This window comes from Telmatherina bonti (assembly GCF_933228915.1).
Source record: "Telmatherina bonti genome assembly, chromosome: 20".
Classification (NCBI taxonomy): domain Eukaryota; kingdom Metazoa; phylum Chordata; class Actinopteri; order Atheriniformes; family Telmatherinidae; genus Telmatherina; species Telmatherina bonti.
Genome location: NC_136618.1, coordinates 27,000,306 through 27,020,853, shown reverse-complemented (window position 1 = coordinate 27,020,853; position 20,548 = coordinate 27,000,306). Strand labels below are relative to the sequence as shown.

Below are 20,548 nucleotides of genomic sequence, written 5' to 3'. Positions count from 1 at the left end.
TATTTATTTCACATTCTTTTTCATAAAATACATAATTCTTATTAATCAATGCAAAGTTTTAATAATTTGTCACCACAATTAAGCTGATATCTATTTAGATGCATTAAAAATAAAATGTCCATCATGATTTGAGCTGCATGAGTCCCTCATGAAGCTGCTCAGTGAAACCAGTCAAACCAGTGTAGCAGCATGGTATGTTATGTGTCCTATTGTATGTTAACAAAAGAACAAAATAGAAAAATACTCCCTGCAGCACAAACAGAAGTAATCAGATTTCCCCTTTGCCATCTATTTTACAGGTAATTGATCATGTTGACGTTTATTTGGTAACAATACCTGATATCAAACATATTTCGGTCCCATCTGGGCGGCGTTTGGTAATTACAAATGGAGTCTAATTTAGGAATGTGGCTGATTCATCCAGTTGCATGCATCCCACCACATTCTCAGCTGTTGTGTTGTAAATAATCTCATACCAGTGATTTTCTTCAACAACACCCTTGCTGTAGGCTAAAATCACAGTGTTGGGGTTCACAGTGTCAGCTTTGAGCAAGATTTAACTTAGATTTAAATCCAGCAGAGAAATCTCAGGAACAAAACTTTTACAAATCAGACATTTTTCACAAGAAAAAATAAATATCAAACTAAATAATGAAGCTGGCATAAATGATCTCCTTTATTAAAGTATTTACACTTTCTGTATGGTCTGAACTGGTGACCTGTCCAGGGTGTAGCCTGCTTGTCCAATGGCTGCTGGGATCGACTCCAGCTTCTCCGTCACCATGAATTTGACTAAACGGTAAAGAAAAGGGACTGATGGGTGAATGGACTTGTCACTGTGCTTTACCTCTGACACAAAGGCCACGTAAACAAGGATTTAAGGTCATGTGATTTAAATTAAACCATCCATGATACAAAGAAACACACTCCACTCCAAGAACTGTTGCATTAATCCACCAAATGTATATTCAAATATTGACAGAGTGGCTCAGTGGTGGTGGTGTAATATCCAAATAAAATAAGTAAACCAAACTAAACAAGAAAGTTGTGGAGAAAATCAGTGATCAGACTCCAGATAGCATTTAATAACATATACAGGTACATGTAACTACGTTTACACGCGAACAGAAACACGGAAACAGCTGCATTTGTAGGAACTTGGTTTGGAGAAGGACTAAATCTGCAGAAAAGCAAGCAGATTAATATGACAAGAAAAACGGTACATACTGTTTCATTTCTTCAGACAGACATCTTGTGTCTTTTATTCAGCTTCTCTGTGAATGTGACTCCGTAGTTTAGTCTCAGCTTCAGCTGTTACATCAGAAAACGCTGCATCCAACAGAGATGTGATGAACTTCACTGACATCTCTGCCCATCTCTCATCCTAAAGCCACGATGTCTGCTGCCTCCATCCTTCTCCTGCTGCTTCCTCTCATCTCGGCTCAGACGTTTAACTGGGGTCCCTGTCCTAACCCCCAGGTGCAGCCTAACTTCAACCTCCAGCAGGTAACACAAAGCATACATCCTCACTCCTTCCCGTCCTAGACTCCCAAAGTAACGACTTCTTCCTGCTGACAGTACCTGGGAAAGTGGTACGAGATTGAGAAGCTCCCGACAAACTTCGCCACAGGAAAATGCATCGAGGCCAACTATTCACTGAGAAAAGACGGGACCATCCGGGTGCTGAACTCTCAGGTCATGTGAGTACTTCAGAGCTGTGAAAGTTCAGTGTCAGATCATCTGCTTTTCACTTCAACACAACCTCCCCTGCTCATGCTCCTCTAGATATTCGCTGATGGGACAAAACTTTCTTGTATGGAGTTTTCTGGCTTGGGTTGGGTACACTCTTTAACTAGCATGTGGACCTACAGTTGTGCTCATATTTATTCATACCCTTTCATTAAAGGAAAAAACAGCTGCCTGTAAAATAAGCTGAAATTGACTAAAGTAATAATAAATAAAAATTTTATGAAAATCATTAGTTTCTAATTCTGGTTCAATAGAAATATTTGTTTTAAAAAGCAAAGAAATAAGATCATTTATTACATATTACATCAGTCATAAACTAATATTTAGTTGAACAAACCTTTAATGTTTCCGCTCCAGTCAGGTGTTTTCTGTTCCTCTCAGTCAAACTTCTGCACCTGTTGACAGGTATTTTGTCCCACTGTTCAACAGAAAAGTGCTCTAATTCGTCCAGGATCAATTTGTTTGTTTGTTTGTTTTTCTTTCTTCAACTCAATCAAATGAAAAAACAGTGTCTATTACTAAATTATATTTTTGCAAATTTTTAGTTATTGTTTCTTTTTTAAGTCTCTAGTTATTTGAGTGACTGTTGTAAATTCAGCCTTTTCTTGAATGAAAGGTTATGAATACATATGAGCACAACTGTACATGAAAGCAGTCTGTTTCAGTGCAGCTTTATGACTCTGTAGGCGTGTGTGATGATGTAGAGGAAGCGTCCCACCGTGGAAGTGCTTGTGTTTTAGCGTGGTATATTACTAGATATTTCTTTGGTCTGGGCTGCTGTCTCATTCTCTGACTGTCTGATAGAGGTATTTATACACCTCTGCCAATCCAGGTGCCATAAAGTAAAAGTCCTGCCTGGCAGCTGTTCCAACCAGTCATAAAAACCAGCTGAATATAACAGCTCAGCTCCACAGGAAGGTAGACGAGCCTGTTAGTGAAAACACCTGTTCTAAATGCATGGTAGATCCAAAAGAATGGCAGGACTTCTACTTTATTTTTACTCCTACTTGTACTTTATACACCTCTGTTATCTGTCTATTAATTCTTTAAACATAGGTGTGCTGCATTCGGTGTAACTGTGAAATCTCTGATGTCAAAATAAAAAAAAAAAAACTCAATACAGAAGCACTGGAAAAGGTTTTCTTAGTCTGTCATTTAGGTCAATTTTCTCCAAAAAGGCAAGATATAAAACTGTCCAAAGTAGCATGAGTTTTAAAACATTCATTTCCATTTGTGTAAATATCAATAATTAGACATTTTAATTCTGGTTTTATGAAATTATCAAGTCAAAATGTGAAACTTGGCACATGGCACATGTGCCCTGGAACCACATGTGCCATGTGGTTCCAGGGCAAGTTTTATAGCATGCTAAACTTAGCTTACTTTAAGCTAACCAACAGTTTATTAGTCTTCAAAAGTACATTTTTTACTCTTTAATCTTTATTCAAGACTCATAAATGCTCGAAACACAAGATTCATGTGTTTGTGAGGAAGACTGAACAGAACTCAGCGAGTTGTTTCCATCTGCTTTCAGTCATTATGCTAAGTAAAGCTAAACTAATCAGTCTTCACTTAACAAAAACTGACACAAGCTAACATTTACAAAGTGAAGCATATTTATACTGGGTTTTGCATACTTCTGGCTGGGTTTCTTTGTACTTGGGTGTGGATTCAAGTGTTTGTTCTGATCAAAGAACTTATTTTTGACAAAGCACCTGGAGGAAAAATGAGCGTTATGTTAACTCTGAGCCTGCAGGTCAGGGCAGAGCCTGGAGAACATTTCTATGAGGAGACAATGAACAAGCTGTTCTGCCAGATTCCCGTTTTGCTGTGTAAGTAACTAAAAACATCTCTTTCTCAGCGATGGAGAGGTGAACGACATCGAAGGCACCGCTGTGATTCAGGACATTCGGGAACCAGCCAAACTTGGAGTCAGCTTCTCATATTGTAAGAAGTCACTTTTGAAATCTCAAGGAGACATTGTTTATTTTCATTTTACTGGATTTAAAAGATTGTTTTTTACTTTTAATTGCCTGTTTTTGGTAAATCATGATTTTAATTTCCTGTCTGTGGCCTTCAGCCACTCCTTACAGCCCCTACTGGGTTGTGAAAAGTGACTACACCAACGTGTCGGTCGTGTACTCCTGCACGGACATCGTCCGTCTGTTCCACATCGACTACGCCTGGATCCTCTCTCGGTCACGCTCCCTGTCGCCAGAGAAAGTAAATGATGCCAAAAATCTGCTGATCAGTGAAGGAATCGACATTTCCAAGATGAAGCCTACAGATCAGAGCTGCGGTGATGACTAGGGTCCGATGAAGACTTGACGAGCAAATCCGCTGCCTTTAACTCTGTACTGCAGAAATCATGAGCACAATCTAAGCAATGAATCTTTAGATATGAAAAATTATTTGCTTTTAATTCAGAAGTTATTGTGTTAATGGGGGCATTCTTTTATGATTCTAGAAATATTGCACAATTTTGTTATTTTTCAGAACAAACCTAATGGTCTCCCTGATCCAGACCTACATGATCATCATCTTTCCTCCGACTCTCATAACATGTTCAGTTACAGAAACATTAAAGAAATATATTTTTATCTTTCCTGTATAATCTACTCTGAAGATTAAAGGGTGGAAGTGTGTTTTATGGAACCTGCTTTAACTAAACGATTGTTATTGGAGACATTAACTATGCACTGTTGACATGTTGTTAATTCTGCAGGATATTTTCTATAATTATTAATGAAAACTCTGGGAGTTAAAGGGTATTAAAGATGCATTCATTCAAAACTGTGTGCCCTATTTTTTTTTTTTTAAGGCTCATTAATCAGTTGAACACAGAGTCTCAGAGGAAAACAGAAGATGTACAGTGTCTTGCATTGCCTACTGGTTCAAGTCACCAGACGGCAAAGCTGACTAAAGTGAAATGCAGTTTTATCATGAAGAACAGAATTTACATAATAAATCATACCTGCACATACTTTAGCCTTTCGCCCACAAACTACTGGGATAGGCTCCAGTTTCCCCGCGACCCTTTAATTAGATTAAGCGGTTAGGATAATGAATGAATGGATGAATACATGCACATACCTTAAGGCTATAAACCAACTATCAGGACCCCACACAGGCTCTTCTGATCTGACATGTAACAACGAGGAGCCACCATGCATTACGTGGTCTTATACCATGCTCAGCTGGCTGCATTATTTTCATTTCATATATATATATATATACATATATATATATATATATATATATACATATATATATATATATATATACATATATATATATATATATATATATGTATGTATATATATATATATATGTATATATATATATATGTATATATATATATATATATATATATATATATATATATATATATATATATATATATATATATATATATATACATATATATACATATAGATAGATAGATAGATGCACACGTAGTTTGGCAATTTAAATAACTGTTTACAGGATCACCATAGCAACACGTTAATCTGATTCGAATCAGCAGCTTTTTTACAGGTGAATGAGAGAAACTCGCTGTTGCTTGACGTGTTTTTTTGGCATAAAAAGTACTTAGAGCTCAACATAAAATATACTTTAGCTTATTTAGCTGGTTTTGTAAAAGAAAAAAATAAATAAAAATGTGTTAAATCCATGGTATAAGTTGATTGATGCACTCTGCGTGTCTTGGCTCGCCAGACTTCACGTCATGCATTAAAAACGTGTAATGCACAACTCCTAGTTGTTTAATCCTTGTATACATATCCGTACCGGTATATTTGGTAAAAACGTATTGAACTACTTGCCCAAAAACATCGTAAAGGCAGCATGAGCACTAGAAATGCTGACAGATAAACATATGTTTCATCTGGCTCCATGCTTTGCCCTGAAGTGACCGGAGTCCGCACAACACTCCCACACAAACCACTTCAACAACTATTTCATAAGAAAGTGTTGCTACATAATACACTTCAAATAACGATACACCCTGCAAGCAAACACCTCTTAGCTGAGATCATTGTGAACAGGTTTATTTGCTAATGCTACAAATTGAAGAATGTGGACACCATCACGCAGCGGTGTGACCAAGCTGGTGACCAGCATCAGGAGTATGGGGTTCCGTTTGTGGAAAAAAAAAAAGTACATGTAATATGTGTACATGTTGTTGGTTTATGTTGTTCCAATGTGTCTTTGGTACATGTCTATGGCCTAATGTTTTTGACAAGTGTTGCTTTTTGTATATGTCAATATTGCGTATGTATTTCTTGCATATGTACATGTTGGACATGTACATGTTGCATATGTACATGTTGAACATGTACATGTTGCATATGTACATGTTGTACATGTACATGTTGTACATGTATGTTGTTGCATGTGTAGACTTCATATTTCGCTGCACGTCTTTACCTTCTGATTGGCTAATGTCGTTGCTTTCTGTTGTTGGTTTATGTCGTTGGTCTCTGCCGTTGTTGCCTTTGTCACAAACAAATGCTGAAATAGGCCATGTCTGGTCTACGTGTTTATTAGACATCACAAAAAAATGTTAGAATTTTAAGAAATACATATTTTAAAAAGCTTTCAAAATATTTCCATCATAGCATTTTTTTCCCCTTCAGGCGGTAATTTGGACAGCAAAGGGGTCCTAGTGCAAATAGCGCCGGGATAATGATGCTGGCTACTTTTAATTTTAATAACTTAAAACTAAATAACCTAAAAAAATCGAAGATATCTTCTTGGAGTTTGGGTTATTTACTGTACATGATTGTGCGGCCGCATTGGCTGGACTCGGACTACTTAGCATGCTAGCTAGTGTCTGGGCCACTGGATTATTCTGTCATTGTTCAACTGGTTCAAACTTTATTGGGACAGCAGGGGGCAGTTTTGGTCAAAGAACGCTAATCTTTATTTCTTCAATGAGGGTTATTTTATTAATTTAAATTGAAAATATTAACGTATCCTTGGAAGATATTGTCATATTTCAAATGATCACAATGCTATTTGTGCCTTTATTTACAGGCTCTGAGGACTCACTGCAAAGTTTTGCATCCCTAAAAGTGGGAATCATTGCCTAAAATATTGGGTTGATCTATCTACTTTGATAACTTTGATACAGTGCATTCACATTTTACAGCAGCATGAGGGCCGAGGCCACTATACGCACAAAGTAAATGTCCCCTTCAATTCCCTTATTATCTTTAAATGACAAAATTACAGAAGCCTACATTTTAAGCACCTTTTTAACACATATGCAAGTTAAGATACATCCCCCAAAGTCTTTACATTTGTTCATTCTTGGGAAGAAAGCTATAATGGAAATATTTTGCAAGCTTTTTTAAATATGTATTTCTTAAAATTCTAACATTTTTTTGTAATGTCTAATAAACACTTAGACCAGACATGGCCTATTTCAGCATTTATTTGTGATAAAGACAACAACGGCAGAGACCAATGACACAAACCAACAGCATTGACCAACAACAGAAAGCAACGACATTAGCCAATCAGAAGGTAGTGCAGCGAAATCTGAAGTCTACACATGCAGCAAACCCAAATGCAACAACATACATGTACAACATTTACATCATCCAACACTTATATGTGCAATAAATACAAATGCAACAGATACATGTTCAACATGTACATGTACAACATGTACATATGCAAGAAATACAAGAAATACATACGCAATATTGGCATATACAAAAAGCAACAACATTTGTCAAAAACATTAGGCCATAGACATGTACCAAAGACACATTGGCACAACATAAACCTACAACATGTACACATATTACATATACTTTTTTTTGACACAAACAGAACTCGATACAGGAGGAGGCTGATGTGGTTCTACACGCTACTAAGGACCCTGTCTGTTAAATGAAATGTTAAACTGCCAGTAGGTCTTGTTTCTTTCCAGTCCACTTAAAGGGACATTATGTAAGAAGTACTCCAATCTAACGCTGAAGTTGTGCGTTGCATTCAAAATGAATAATGCATTCTGGCACCAATTGCAACAACAGTGTTACAGCTACGTCTGTCACCCATCAGAATCTGTGATCAACGACACGCTAGTCTACATCTCTCTGCATGTATGCTGCAGAAGATTAGTGAGGTATTTGGCAATAGATGGTTGGCTGATTTCGCCTCTTGAGAGACAGTGATGATGTTTTAAATCTTTCCTCCGAATACATTGATTTTTCACATGCTAACTATGGAGCATTGAGTGCTATTAGCTCTTATGTTGTTTTCATTCTACTAAATTTGCCCAGATAAACACAATGACTCTGTTTATGCCATTGGAATCCCTGCAAGATGATAACCAGGAGACTTATTTTCCTCTTTCTGGTTAAAATTACATCAACAAAACAATCTACAGCCTACTGCTTGTCAAAGATAGTAAACATGAGTTATTTCAACAAAATAAAGTAAGTTGACGGTTATACATTTTACTATTATGACATCCTGAAACAAAACGGCAACAACGGCAAATACTAGAAGATCACAATTTAGTCACTCACAAAGAAAATTGATGAATATCAATAACAGTATTGGTAACACTTTACAATAACGTTCCAAATCATTTACTTATGTTATGTGTAACTCATGATGAATTAATGTATTTATTAATGAAGACTTTATCATGAATTCCTGTTGCTCATCATGAACTAATGATGATCTCAATGTTGATTCATTTGTTTACTTGATCCTTAATTGATAATCAATTCATGAACATTAATTTGATTGGGTCACACCAAACCAGAAGAAGGCAGAGAGACTAACAGTGTTTGTTCATTTTAATTGGGTCATGATATGTTCTGAAATCTGATCAGTGTGTGTGTGTTTGGAAAGCATGTTGTTCTGCGTAACGTTTACATCGGAGCAGGAATGAAACCAGAACAAGGATCTAGATACACAATAGTTTATTTGATGCTTCACAATAATTACAAAACATATTGGAACATACGGAATTAAAAATGAAAGGGTGATTTTCTGTAACAAGGTGTGGAAATATGCTTTCTTAATCAATGAAACCCTTTTACTGTGTTTCCTTCTTCAACCCACTATCTTCCTCTAAAGGTCCAGGAACTTTTTTTTTTTAATACATTTAAAAGAATACAGTATGGCTTCATAAACTATTGTTACAATTGCATTCATAAACTATTCATAAACTATTTTAGCAAAGTTTCTGAAATCATAGAAGCAGTTCGATGTTATAAAACTGCTTTTTTTTATTTTTTATTTATAAAATCATGTAATACTGGTGTTATAAAAGAAAAGGAAACCAGACAGTTTTTGTTTGAAGGCAGGACCTGCTGTGTGTTACAGATGTCAATCAGCAGTTTTCTTCTTTTTATCTTTGCAGTTCTGATCTGTGGCCTGCATTCTGGAAACGTCGATTCCTTCTTTCTCAAGAAGTTTTCTGGCGTGCTTCATCGTCCACGAAGGCAGGAAACGTGACCGTCCAAGAATCCAGGCATACTGGAAGTGGAACAGGTTGAGAAAGTCTGTACAGGAGTACACGATGGCCACACTGGTGTAGTCAGTGCTTAAGACCCAGTATGGACTGTAGGGATTAACTTGGAAAAAAGGATAAGAAAGAAAAAAGAGGATAAACTGTTACAAACCAATGGATGATTCTGCCAATATTGTCACTAAGAAATAACCTTTCAAACCAAGATGTGTGAAAAATCTGCCTCATGTCATTCACAATATGACTTTTCCAGAACTTTATTTTTACTTTTTTTATTTTTAATCATTTAATAACATGATGAATAGAAACATCAGGCCTGGTTATGTATGAGAGTAAGAGGTAAAAGATTAAGAACAAATACTTACAATATGAGAAACTAACTCCGAGTTTGGCTGGCTCTGCTGCGTTCCGGACCACCCCTGTTCCTTCTACAGATCTGAGTTTGTCTTTACTGAAAGACACAAAACAGCAAAATATCCCTTATCCCTTCAACTTGAAAACACAGGTGGAAGTTTGTGATACCTGCTAATAAAAGCAAGACAAGCCGACTTCAGGTTCCATGAATCCAAGAGGATTTCCAGTCACTGTGTCTCAGTACTCACACGACTTTAGAGTTCACCACCTTGATGGTACCGTCTTTCCTCAGTGAATAGTTTGCCTCACTGCATTTTCCTCGACTGAAGCAGGAAGGGACCTTCTCGATCTCATACCACTTCCCAAGGTACTGTTAACGGGAAGAAGTCATGACGTTAGCAGCTAGCAGTGTGAGGTCCCAGCATGCATCCTTTAGTGTCGTTTACCTTTTCAAGTTTGAAGTTGGGCTGAACACATGGAGTAGGACATGGACCCCAGTGAAAAGTCTGAGCGGAGAGCAGAGGCAGCACCAGCAGGAGGAAGTAGACAGCAGACATCATCGCTTCAGGAGACAAGAGGAGGTCACAGGTTAGAGGAGAAATCCACCTGCTTACAGGTGTGTGTGTGTGTGTTTGGGCAGCTGAGTGTGAAGGTAATATGGAAGCTGTGACACAATTCAATTCAATTCAATTCAACTTTATTTATATAGCGTCAAATCACAGCAATGCCATCTCAAGACGCTTTACAGACAGGGAAGAAAACATAATGAAAGCCAATTCATAATAGCCTATATAAGGAAACCAACAGATTGAGTTAAGTCCAACTCAATCTCCCATCCTGAGCATGCACAAGGCGACAGTGGGAAGGAAAAAACTCCCTTTTAACAGGAAGGAAACCTCCGGCAGAACCCGGGTTAAGGACAGGCAGCCATCTGCCTCTGCTGTGTGGAGGGAAGAGGACAGGAAGACAACAGACAACAGGAACTGCTACTCCTGGCCAATGAGACCTGCTGAGACAGGAGACATACATGTTAATGATGCAACACTGTTATTGGGGGGGATAAAAGAGAGAGAGAGAGAGAGAAGCTCAGTGTATCAGGAAATGTCCCTCAGCAGTCTAAACCTATAGCAGCATAACTAAGGGATGCTAACCATCCCTAGCTATAGGACTTATCAAAAAGATAAGTCTTCAGCCTAGTCTTAAAGGTGGGGAGGGTGTCTGCTTCCCTAACACTAACTGGGAGCTTATTCCATGAGAGAGGGGCCTGATAACCAAAGGCTCTGCCTCCTGCTCGGCTCTTTGAGACTCTAGGAACCACAAGTAAGCCTGCAGTCTGTGAACGAAGTACTCTACTTGGTACATAAGGAACTATGAGGTCTTTGATATATAGTGGTGCCTGGTTGTGGAGGGCTTTATATGTAAGGAGAAGGATTTTAAATTCTATTCTAGATTCAACAGGCAGCCAATGAAGAGAGGCTAAAACTGGAGAAATATGATCTCTCATGCTGGTTCTGGTCAGGACTCTGGCTGAACAACAACATGTTGTCATGCTAATGCAACATTTTTTGCTGTAGAGCCACAGCTCAGCACGGCTACTTTGCATTGTGGGTAATGCAAAGAGAAAGCGGGATAGTCAGTCTGGTTTGAAGAATGTTAAACTGGAAGTGTTCAAGTTGCCACCATGAAAAAACTCAACATATATTCTTAGTTACTGCGTTTAGGCTGGAGCAGTCTAAACCTATAATAACCCAGAGTGACAGATATGACACACACAGTTTCTGAGACATTTGGCATCACTTTATGGTGCAAACTTTGCTCAAAATCCTGTGGAACACATCAGATTTTTGTCTTCTGCCCCTTAATGGACACCAGCTCATCCAGAATGCTGCTGCTGGAGCTTTAACTCGGACTAAGAGGTCTGGACACATCACACCAGTTTAAAATCTTTATACTGGTTTCCAGTCAGTCACAGGATAGATTTCAAAACCTGCTGATTGTTTACAGAATCCCAGAATGGTTTAGGACCAGAATACATCTGTGAAATGTTCAGAGAATATAAACCAAGCAGAGCTCTTTGATCCAAAGACTCTGGTCAACTAGTCCAGACCAGAGTCCAGACCAGAGTCCAGACCAGTCCAGACCAGAGTCCAGACAAGAGTCCAGACCAGAGTCCAGACCAGAGTCCAGACAAGAGTCCAGACCAGTCCAGACCAGAGTCCAGACCAGAGTCCAGACCAGTCCAGACCAGTCCAGACCAGTCCAGACCAGAGTCCAGACCAGAGTCCAGACCAGAGTCCAGACAAGAGTCCAGACCAGAGTCCAGACCAGAGTCCAGACAAGAGTCCAGACCAGAGTCCAGACCAGAGTCCAGACAAGAGTCCAGACCAGAGTCCAGACAAGAGTCCAGACCAGTCCAGACCAGAGTCCAGACCAGAGTCCAGACCAGAGTCCAGACAAGAGTCCAGACCAGTCCAGACCAGAGTCCAGACCAGAGTCCAGACCAGTCCAGACCAGTCCAGACCAGTCCAGACCAGAGTCCAGACAAGAGTCCAGACCAGAGTCCAGACTAAACACGGAGAAGCAGCATTTAGCTGCCAGTGGAGATTAAACTTCTCACCAAATGTAGAAACTTTTAAATCCAGGTTAAAACATTTCTTTTCTCATGCGCCTATGCATGACGTCTGCACAGTAACTTTTACTTAATTCTGCTTTTAATTATTTTAATATAATTTATGATTTTATTATGATTTCGTTATTTGTATTTTCTTTTATGCTTTTTTTCTGTAATGCTTTTAAAGTTTCATGTAAAGCACTTTGAACTGTCTTGTAGATGAAAGGTGCTACATCAATAAACTTGCCTTGCCAGAAAGCAGAAGATGGCACTCTGACAATGTTGACATATAATAAAGGTAATAAATGGTAAGTATTCCTAAAGAATGGTCGTACTTTTTTATTTTATATTTTGTAAAATGGTCCTGCGACGGGCTGGTGAGCTGTCCAGGGTGTATCACGCCTGCTGGGATAGGCTCCAGCTTCCCGCGACCCTTTATCCGATTAAGCGGATAGGATAATAAAATGTTAGGATTTTGCAAAAAGGGGAAAACATTCAGACTTATCTTACCATTTTTCTCTTTATGGGTTAATTAGCTAAATGTGAGGATATACTGCTAGAGTCTCTATAGGGCTTGTTCAGTGGTGGTGGTGGTGGGGGGATGGGGGGGACAAGAGCAGGACTGCAAGCAAATTGGATGGACATATGAAGGGTTTTATTCTGACAGGAGGAATTAAGGAATGGAAACATTTTTCTTTGCATGTTTTCATTTCTTTGAGACACTAAGAATAAAAATTTCTTTTTTTTTAAACAAATAGTTCCAATAATACTTATTACTGTAGCTGGAACAGCGATGGAATAACAAATATTTACGTTTGGATTTTACAGCCTAAACCTAGTGGCAGAGATAACTCAGGTAGGTTTACTTCCACAAATCCATAATAAAATTAATTATAGTCACTTAAATGCTGCTCTATCAAACCACAGAGCTGGCAATTAAATAGTTAAAATACACAAAAAGTGCTACGAAGCCATGATGTCTGCAAAACTAAACTAGAAAATATATGAACCGCTAAACAGGCAAACCGCAGATAAAAACTGAAATGACAAACTGGAACAGGATGGACAAAAAGAAACCAGGACGTCTAATACCCATTAGGATATATTAGAAATAAGGAGATAGTAGTGACATCGACAAAAGGCTCAAACTCAAGCAAAAACCAAGACTTGTAACAAAAACCGGACCAAAACTAAACTAAAACTACATACAATGATTATTATGTATTAAGATAAAGTCATAAAAAAGAAAGTTTTTCATCACAACATAAAAATGTTCAGGTTTGATTCAGGTGATAAACTGAATAAATAAACCTCAGATGAACAAGAACATGCAGCATAAACCGATCCGCTTGTCCTGCTTCCACACGAACTAAAAGAATAAATATCAACCATATGACGTTAATCGCTGATTATCATCCCAGTGAGCACTTTTAATACGCAGATGTTTTGTTAGTTTACTGTTCTGCAGCATTTAGTGTAAACACAAAGCCAAGGAGGAAAGACATCAACAACAATCTTAAAGAAAAAACAGTTGTTACTCTCCATCAGTTGAGTAAGGGCCACAAAAACATGTCCAAACACCGAGAGGTGCAAATTATTCACAAATGTTCCACACCCAGCCGCTAGCTGCTGGAATGTGGAGTTTTTGTTTTGAGGCATAGCTGGAATTATTAGCATTTTAGCTTCTTTTGTTTCCAACTGAGCTGTGAAACACTCAGCTGGCAGTTCATAGCATTGTGAGAGAGAAAGCAGTAAAGTGTGTTGCCTGCTAAAAATGCAGCCCTCTACTCTAAAAATGTATTTAACTTTAATGACAGAGGTTATAATAAAATATTTATTATTAACTCTTGACAATGCAGTGTAAAACATGTGATATACAAGCCAAATCAGTGTTTACAAGCCTTACAGCAATAATCATGTGTAATTCCCATCGGGAGTAACTCTTTCTTACCTGAGTTGTGTGACGATTTCAGGCCTGAGATTGACTCAGACATGTAGAGTCTGAAGCGACAGCACAGGCTCTTGTTCTGGTTCCTGATGACACGAAGCAGCTTTTAAATGGTTATCATGTGCACATTCTTGCATTGTGGGATTGCTGACGTTGTGATAAGAGATGAACAGCTGGCCTTATTCATGTCCCACAGTCCTAATGGTCTGATTATTCAGCTTTATTTTACAACACTATCCCATTTCTATTCCATATAAGTTTATCCTATCTTGGTAAATCAGAGTAGCAAAGAATATTCGGCTTATTCAACCACATCTGTGGTTGTATTTGGCCCATGTATGACGGTTATTGATTATCATTTACTCCATACACTGTCTAAACTTTTTCTTTGATTGTTCAGGTTGTGCTTAACCCTCATAACATATGTCATAACCCATGGGGGGCTTGTGACATTAATCTTCTACTAACTGCTACTTTATTTACATCCATATCATAAAATATTTACCCAAAATTTGAATTACAGATAGTAAAGCAGTTCCGATGTTCAAGTTCCTCCTTCCTGTGTAAAGCTGCCTTTTGGTCATCTGTTTCAGGATTTGTAAAAGTGTTCTTCCAATTGCAGATCGTCTTTTAAAAATGTTTCCTGAAATGTAAATTTGTCTCCTCAAATAGGAATTTGTTTTCTTGATTTTATTTTTTTTTCTAAAATGTATATTTGATTCCTAAAAAGTGAATTAGTTTTTTTTTTTTTTTAAATTTAAACTTGTTTTTTATTTATACTTTTTTCCTTTTATTGAAACTTGGTTTTATGAAATTGAAATTTGTGTATTAAACTGTGAGTTGGTTTTCAAAATTTCAAATTTTGAAATGTGTTTTTGGAAATTTTAATTTGTTTTGCACTTCCCAGCCACCGTATGAAACAATACAAGACAGGACAAGATGACCCAAACAAGGCAAGGTTAAAAACAAGATGCAGAAATTTCCCAGAATTTTTATATATATATAAAACTGATGAGTATTATTTATTACAGCCACAATCAAATTGTAAGGAAATAAATTTGTCCTTTACAAAGAGTACAGCTTATTCAGCACAAGATCCTGAAAAACAGAATATTTTTATTGTCCTCAATCAGCATAATATCTTCAAATTAGGCAAATACTGACTTGGAGAAACAATGACACATAGCATATCACAGCGTCATTGTTTATTCAACAAAAACAGCCAAAATGCAGTGACAGTAAATGCATGAAGGACTGAATGGAGTTCACGATTATACAGCAGCATCTGACAATCATTGTTTGGTTACAGTTTGTGTGACGGCCGTACAGAAGATATTTCCATGCACACACATTTCACCTTGAATTGTTTAGTATTTCACAGTTTTCTTTACATATTTAAAACTGAATTAAAACTGCTTTTGTTCCTTTTTGCCAGTATGTACGTTTAGGCATCAGAGTATTTCAGATGTTTTGTTTATTTTTGTTTATTTTTTGTTCGGTCACTTTTCTCTGCGTTGGGTTGATTTGGTTTGTGTTACTGGAATAGTTAAAGTTACTTACCATGAGGACTTTCAGTTGGTTATAAAGGCCTGATGTTTTAGCTACATAAAACCTGTTCTCTTTTAAAAGCCACTTGTGTTCCTCACTTCTTCCCCTCCCAGTTTCCTTCATCACTGAGGAGGAATTTTTAGAGTTAACACTTGCATTTATGCAGCTCACACTGTAAAGTCAACTTTATTTATGAAGCACTTTTAAAAGCAACACATGTTGACCAGAGTGCTTCCCAACTTAGAAAAAATATTCATTCATTCATTTTCATTCATTCATTTTCTGAACCGCTTAATCAAATTCAGGGTCGCGGGGAAGCTGGAGCCTATCCCAGCTGGCTTTGGGTGACAGGCAGGGTACACCCTGGACAGCTCGCCAGTCCATCGCAGGGCCTTAGAAAAAATAAATAATAATAAATAAAAACATGACATTATGATCAGGGTTTTGACCTTCATGCAAATGAAGCAAGTACTGGAGAATTGAGAAAATGTTTTATTGGAGAAATAAGGAATATGGTGTCCGCGAAATCCAGAAGCTTCAATCTAAGTTCACTGTAAAGACAGGTATATGAGGTGAGGTACGATTAAGAGACTTCTAAAGTGTTGAATTTCCTACTTGTTAGAGGATGTAGACGGTCTGGGAGGGAGAGTGCTGATTGTCTGAACCGGTGATTCTGAATCGCTGGAGGGCAGACAGGCTGCACATTGTTGTTTGTTTCCAGATCCGAAGGCTGCCAGTAGCAGATAATGGGTTATTATGGTAGAAATGATATCTAGAGATGATGACCCCTGGAAAAACACAGGGAGCTCAGAAGAATTTAGTAGGTAGGTTTCTGGAAAGCACAGAGGATATTCTAGGAAATACAGGAGGGCCGGGATTTTACTACAGGCCTCAACGCTCAAGCAACAAAGAACTGGCAGCTATGTTACGCTCGAGGCCATCTGCTTGAGCAAACGTCGAGCAACTTTGAATTTCCCCTCGGGGATGAATAAAGTATCTTTGATTTGATGTGACACGGAAGTGTCGCAAGCCTTGTTTTGATAGGTTGATTGAACATGCCAAAAGTCACGTGAGCACACCAACCGAAGCCTCGTTACATCATCTGGGTAAGTCGAGCACCTCGCGAGAATTTCGAAGGGCTGGGCTCATAGACTGTATATAAAGAGATGGACGGAGTCTCCGTGACGTCACCCATAGGGTTCTGAAGAGCTGAATTGAAGCTCGGTGGGCGGCTCCTACCGTTGCCATGTTGGCAGCATCATGCGCGTTGTCTCGCCCGGAAAATACAAATATGGGCAAAGAGGTGGAGCTGAGAGGGGGGCTGTGAGCGTCATGGCGGATGATTGACATCGAGCGAACTCCGAGCTTTCTGTAGCTAAAAGCTAACCGAGCTAACCCTGAGATAACGGGAGATAACCAGCTAACGGAGGTAAGCGGGCTAAAGCTAAGTCACGTTGTTAACCGGCTAAAAACCGTGGTTGTTCTATGTTCTACGTTCCTCTTACTTGAAGCCAGAGATTGGTGTGTGGGAGGAAGGGAGGGGGGTGTGTGGAATGGGAAGGGGGGGGGGGGGGGGGGGGGGTGTGTGGAGGAAAGGGGGGTGGGGGTGGGGGTGGGGGGGAGTGTTGGGGACAGTAGGGCTTGGGAGGGAGAGGGATGGGGAGGGTGCTGGAGAGGGGGGATAGGAAGCAGCAGGAGGGTTGTGGGGAGGGGTTGTTGGGGGGATGGTCTACGGACGTGTCCTTGTCCTTGGGGATCCCGCCCTTGGTATCGTGGTGGCGCCGGCCCGCGATGGTTTTGCTCTGGGTGGGCGGGGCCTGTGGGCTGCCGGCTCTCTGTGCGGCCCGCGCTTCAGCACCCGGCGCCCGCCGGGCCGGCTTGCCGTCGCCCTGTGCTACCCGGTGCCCCTGCCTCGTCGCGCCCTGCTTGGGGGCTTCCACTGCTCTGGGCTCGGGGGATGGAGGCTCTCTCTGCTTTGCCTGCCCGGGCTCTGTGCGCGGTGGGCTTGCTGGGCCCTGGGGGCCTTGGCTTCCTCCCCTACACCTCGGGTCGTGGTCATGCTCCCCTACAAGCACTCAGCTGATCTTTGATTGCATGATCACAGGTTGAACACTCACACGTGCACGCCCACAAAGCACTCATCTTCCCATCTGCTTCCTACTAAATGTTGCTGATGACTCTCTGTAGGTATGTTTAATAACGGTTGGTATTATAATTGTTATTTTATTAATTCATTTACTTTTTTTACTTTTATTTTTCATTTTTTTGTCTGTTTTTGAATATTGTCACTATCCTACTTATGTCTTGTTGAATTTTTTCAGTACTTTATATTGTTTTGCAAATACTGTAACTTTAGCAGCTTAGACACGCCTTTCTTTTCTGTCTCTCTTTTTCCTCCTTTCATTTTCTCTTTTTTTTTTTCCTCTTTCCCTGCCAGGTCCGGCTCGGCCATATCAAGACTGACGATGGTTGCAAAATGATAAAAGGAAAATAAATAAATAAATAAATAAATAAAATAAAATAATTATCATAATAATAAAAATATTCAGATTATCAAGGGCAGCTATTTACATGAGATGTCTCCCTTGACAGAGCAAATCTGTCTGGCAAAAATATGGCACGCAGATTGCTGTTCTGTATGCTGAGATGCTGGACAGGACAGGTTAAAAAAAAAAAAAAAAAAAAAGAAGCCAGAGATTGGTACCTGTCAATCAAAAGGACACGCCTCTAAATTTCCCGAACTTCGAGATTAAATTACTTTAAAACGGGCGAGTTAAAAAAAAAAAATTCACTCCCCCCACAGTTGTCATGACTTATAAACCGAAAATGGATTTTTGAACCAGGCTGTAAACATGTTTATTTTTGCCATGAAGTTGGTCTTTTTAACATGGGAGTCTATGGGGATTTGCTCTGTTTTGCAGCCCCTAGTGGATGAAGGGGGAACTGCAGTTTTATGCACTTCCGCATAGGCTTCACTTTTAACCGCCGGAGGTTGCCGCTTGGCTGGGCTTGTCAAATATTGCAATCATTTAAAAGGAGTCAGAAACGCTCAGAACAGTGTGGGTTTTTGGGAGGAGAAGGAGGTTCTGCATCATAAAAAGTCCAAAACAGATTGAGGGAAAGCATCACATTAGGGTTAGCTGAGAGTAGATTGCATTTAGTTGGCAGACACTTATATTGACACATTTATGAATTGGCTTAAAATGATGTGTATGTAAAGTGCCCTGTGACAACATTGTTGTGAAGTGGCGCTGTACAAACAAAGCTGAATTGAATTGAATTTACTGACAGATATACAGGACGAATAACATATACACTCATAGCCATTCATTCATACACAGCAAACACACATTCACAAAGAAGCACATAGTTACAGTAAGTTACTGTATTCATAAGTGTGTGATGACTGTCTGATTGTGAGAGGTGCATGTGTGTGAGGAAGCCGGAGACAGTCCAGCGGCATTTGGCAGAACCCTCTCCAGAGCTGAAGACCCGCTCAAATCAGGGGCGGACTTACCATTAAGACTTGCTAAGAGATATTTGCAATTACCAGCTACATCTGTGCCATGCGAGGGAGTCTTCTCCAACGCTGGAGAGGTAGTTAGACGTGCAGATTAAAGCCCAGCGTCATTGAGAAGATTCTTTTTTTTTTAACTAAAAATCTCTGACAACTTAAAGCTGCCCAAACATGCGTAGAAATCATTTTCATTCAGCTGTATGAAATCAGTAACATGATCACTGTTGCACTCCTTCCCATCGGTTTACATTTATGACAAACTTCACAGCAAGTGCTACTGTGATTATAATCTTTAAAATGAAATACAAATTACCTTGTTATCTACACTAATGTCACATAACAGCCCCATTTTATCATTTCAATGGGTATGTAATAGGCAACAGGGAGACAAATTAGATGACACATTGTTTATTGAACACTTAGTGAAATGAGACAGCGAAGACAGACATGGGTAACCATACACACTCGAGCCAACAGATGGAGCCCTTGACCAGGTCATATGTTTCGATGCCATTTGTCATTGTCAGATAGTTGTGTAAGATTTCACTCAATATTTAATGAGGCCTCGCTTTCAACATCCCTACTTGCAGACAGCTCCAGATATAGTGCAGGGGATGATCACTGATCCTCCACCAGATCCTGGAGGAACCTAAAAAACACCACTCCCCTAGAGACAACCCAGATCCCTGACTAAACAAATACAAATAACAATACTAAGAAATTTTAAATGAAAGAATAATAGCAAATGCAAACAATGACAAGCAAGAGAATAAAATGGGTCTTTATGTGAGTTTTAAAAACTTCAACTGTGAGGTCTTAAAGGTGCATTACATAACTTTCCCGCTTTGCCCTTCAACTTTCACACTAACAATAAGACCAGAAAAAAATGTTTCTCTGTGGGACAAGAATAGACAGATTAAATGTTTTTTAGCAAATGGTCGAGATGTTAAAAAGAAGTTAATAACAGAGCAACAACAGATAAATGGTTGTAATACAAAACAGTTGTGTTACAGCACACGCTTAGTTTGGGTTTTACATTCCCAAACTGGCAGAGATGGCTCGGACAGTTTTGTTTCCACAATTTTAAAAGAAATTAATCAAAGTCACTGTAAATTTACCTCTAGTAAATGACCTTAAAGGGTTAAACTCAAGGTTCCTGACTCGTTTGACAGCAGAGCGACATCCTTGATGTCAGTTTGTGGTGCTGGTGCTGCCCAAATGCAGCACCATACATCTGTTTGACAAGGTCTGTGGTGCGTCTTGAATATGGAGAAGGAGGCTGTTCCACAATCTTGTCATGATGTGATGTTTCATGTGTTTTTTGAG

At 39.1% G+C, this 20,548-nt stretch overlaps 2 protein-coding genes across 2 annotated transcripts; one reads left to right on the top strand and one right to left on the bottom strand.

The window, feature by feature from the left end:
• Positions 1-1,395: 1,395 nt before the first annotated feature.
• LOC306770965 (apolipoprotein D-like) lies at positions 1,396-4,059 on the top strand (the record flags this gene model as incomplete). Its single annotated transcript, XM_079259985.1, has 4 exons — positions 1,396-1,506; positions 1,579-1,700; positions 3,611-3,696; positions 3,830-4,059. The coding sequence occupies 4 exons, from the start codon at positions 1,396-1,398 to the stop codon at positions 4,057-4,059; spliced, it is 549 nt and encodes a 182-aa protein (XP_079116111.1).
• A 5,043-nt stretch (positions 4,060-9,102) lies between these two features.
• LOC306770964 (apolipoprotein D-like) lies at positions 9,103-10,155 on the bottom strand (the record flags this gene model as incomplete). The annotated part of the gene is made up of 4 exons (XM_079259984.1): positions 9,103-9,350; positions 9,610-9,695; positions 9,847-9,968; positions 10,045-10,155. The coding sequence occupies 4 exons, from the start codon at positions 10,153-10,155 to the stop codon at positions 9,103-9,105; spliced, it is 567 nt and encodes a 188-aa protein (XP_079116110.1).
• Positions 10,156-20,548: the final 10,393 nt, after the last annotated feature.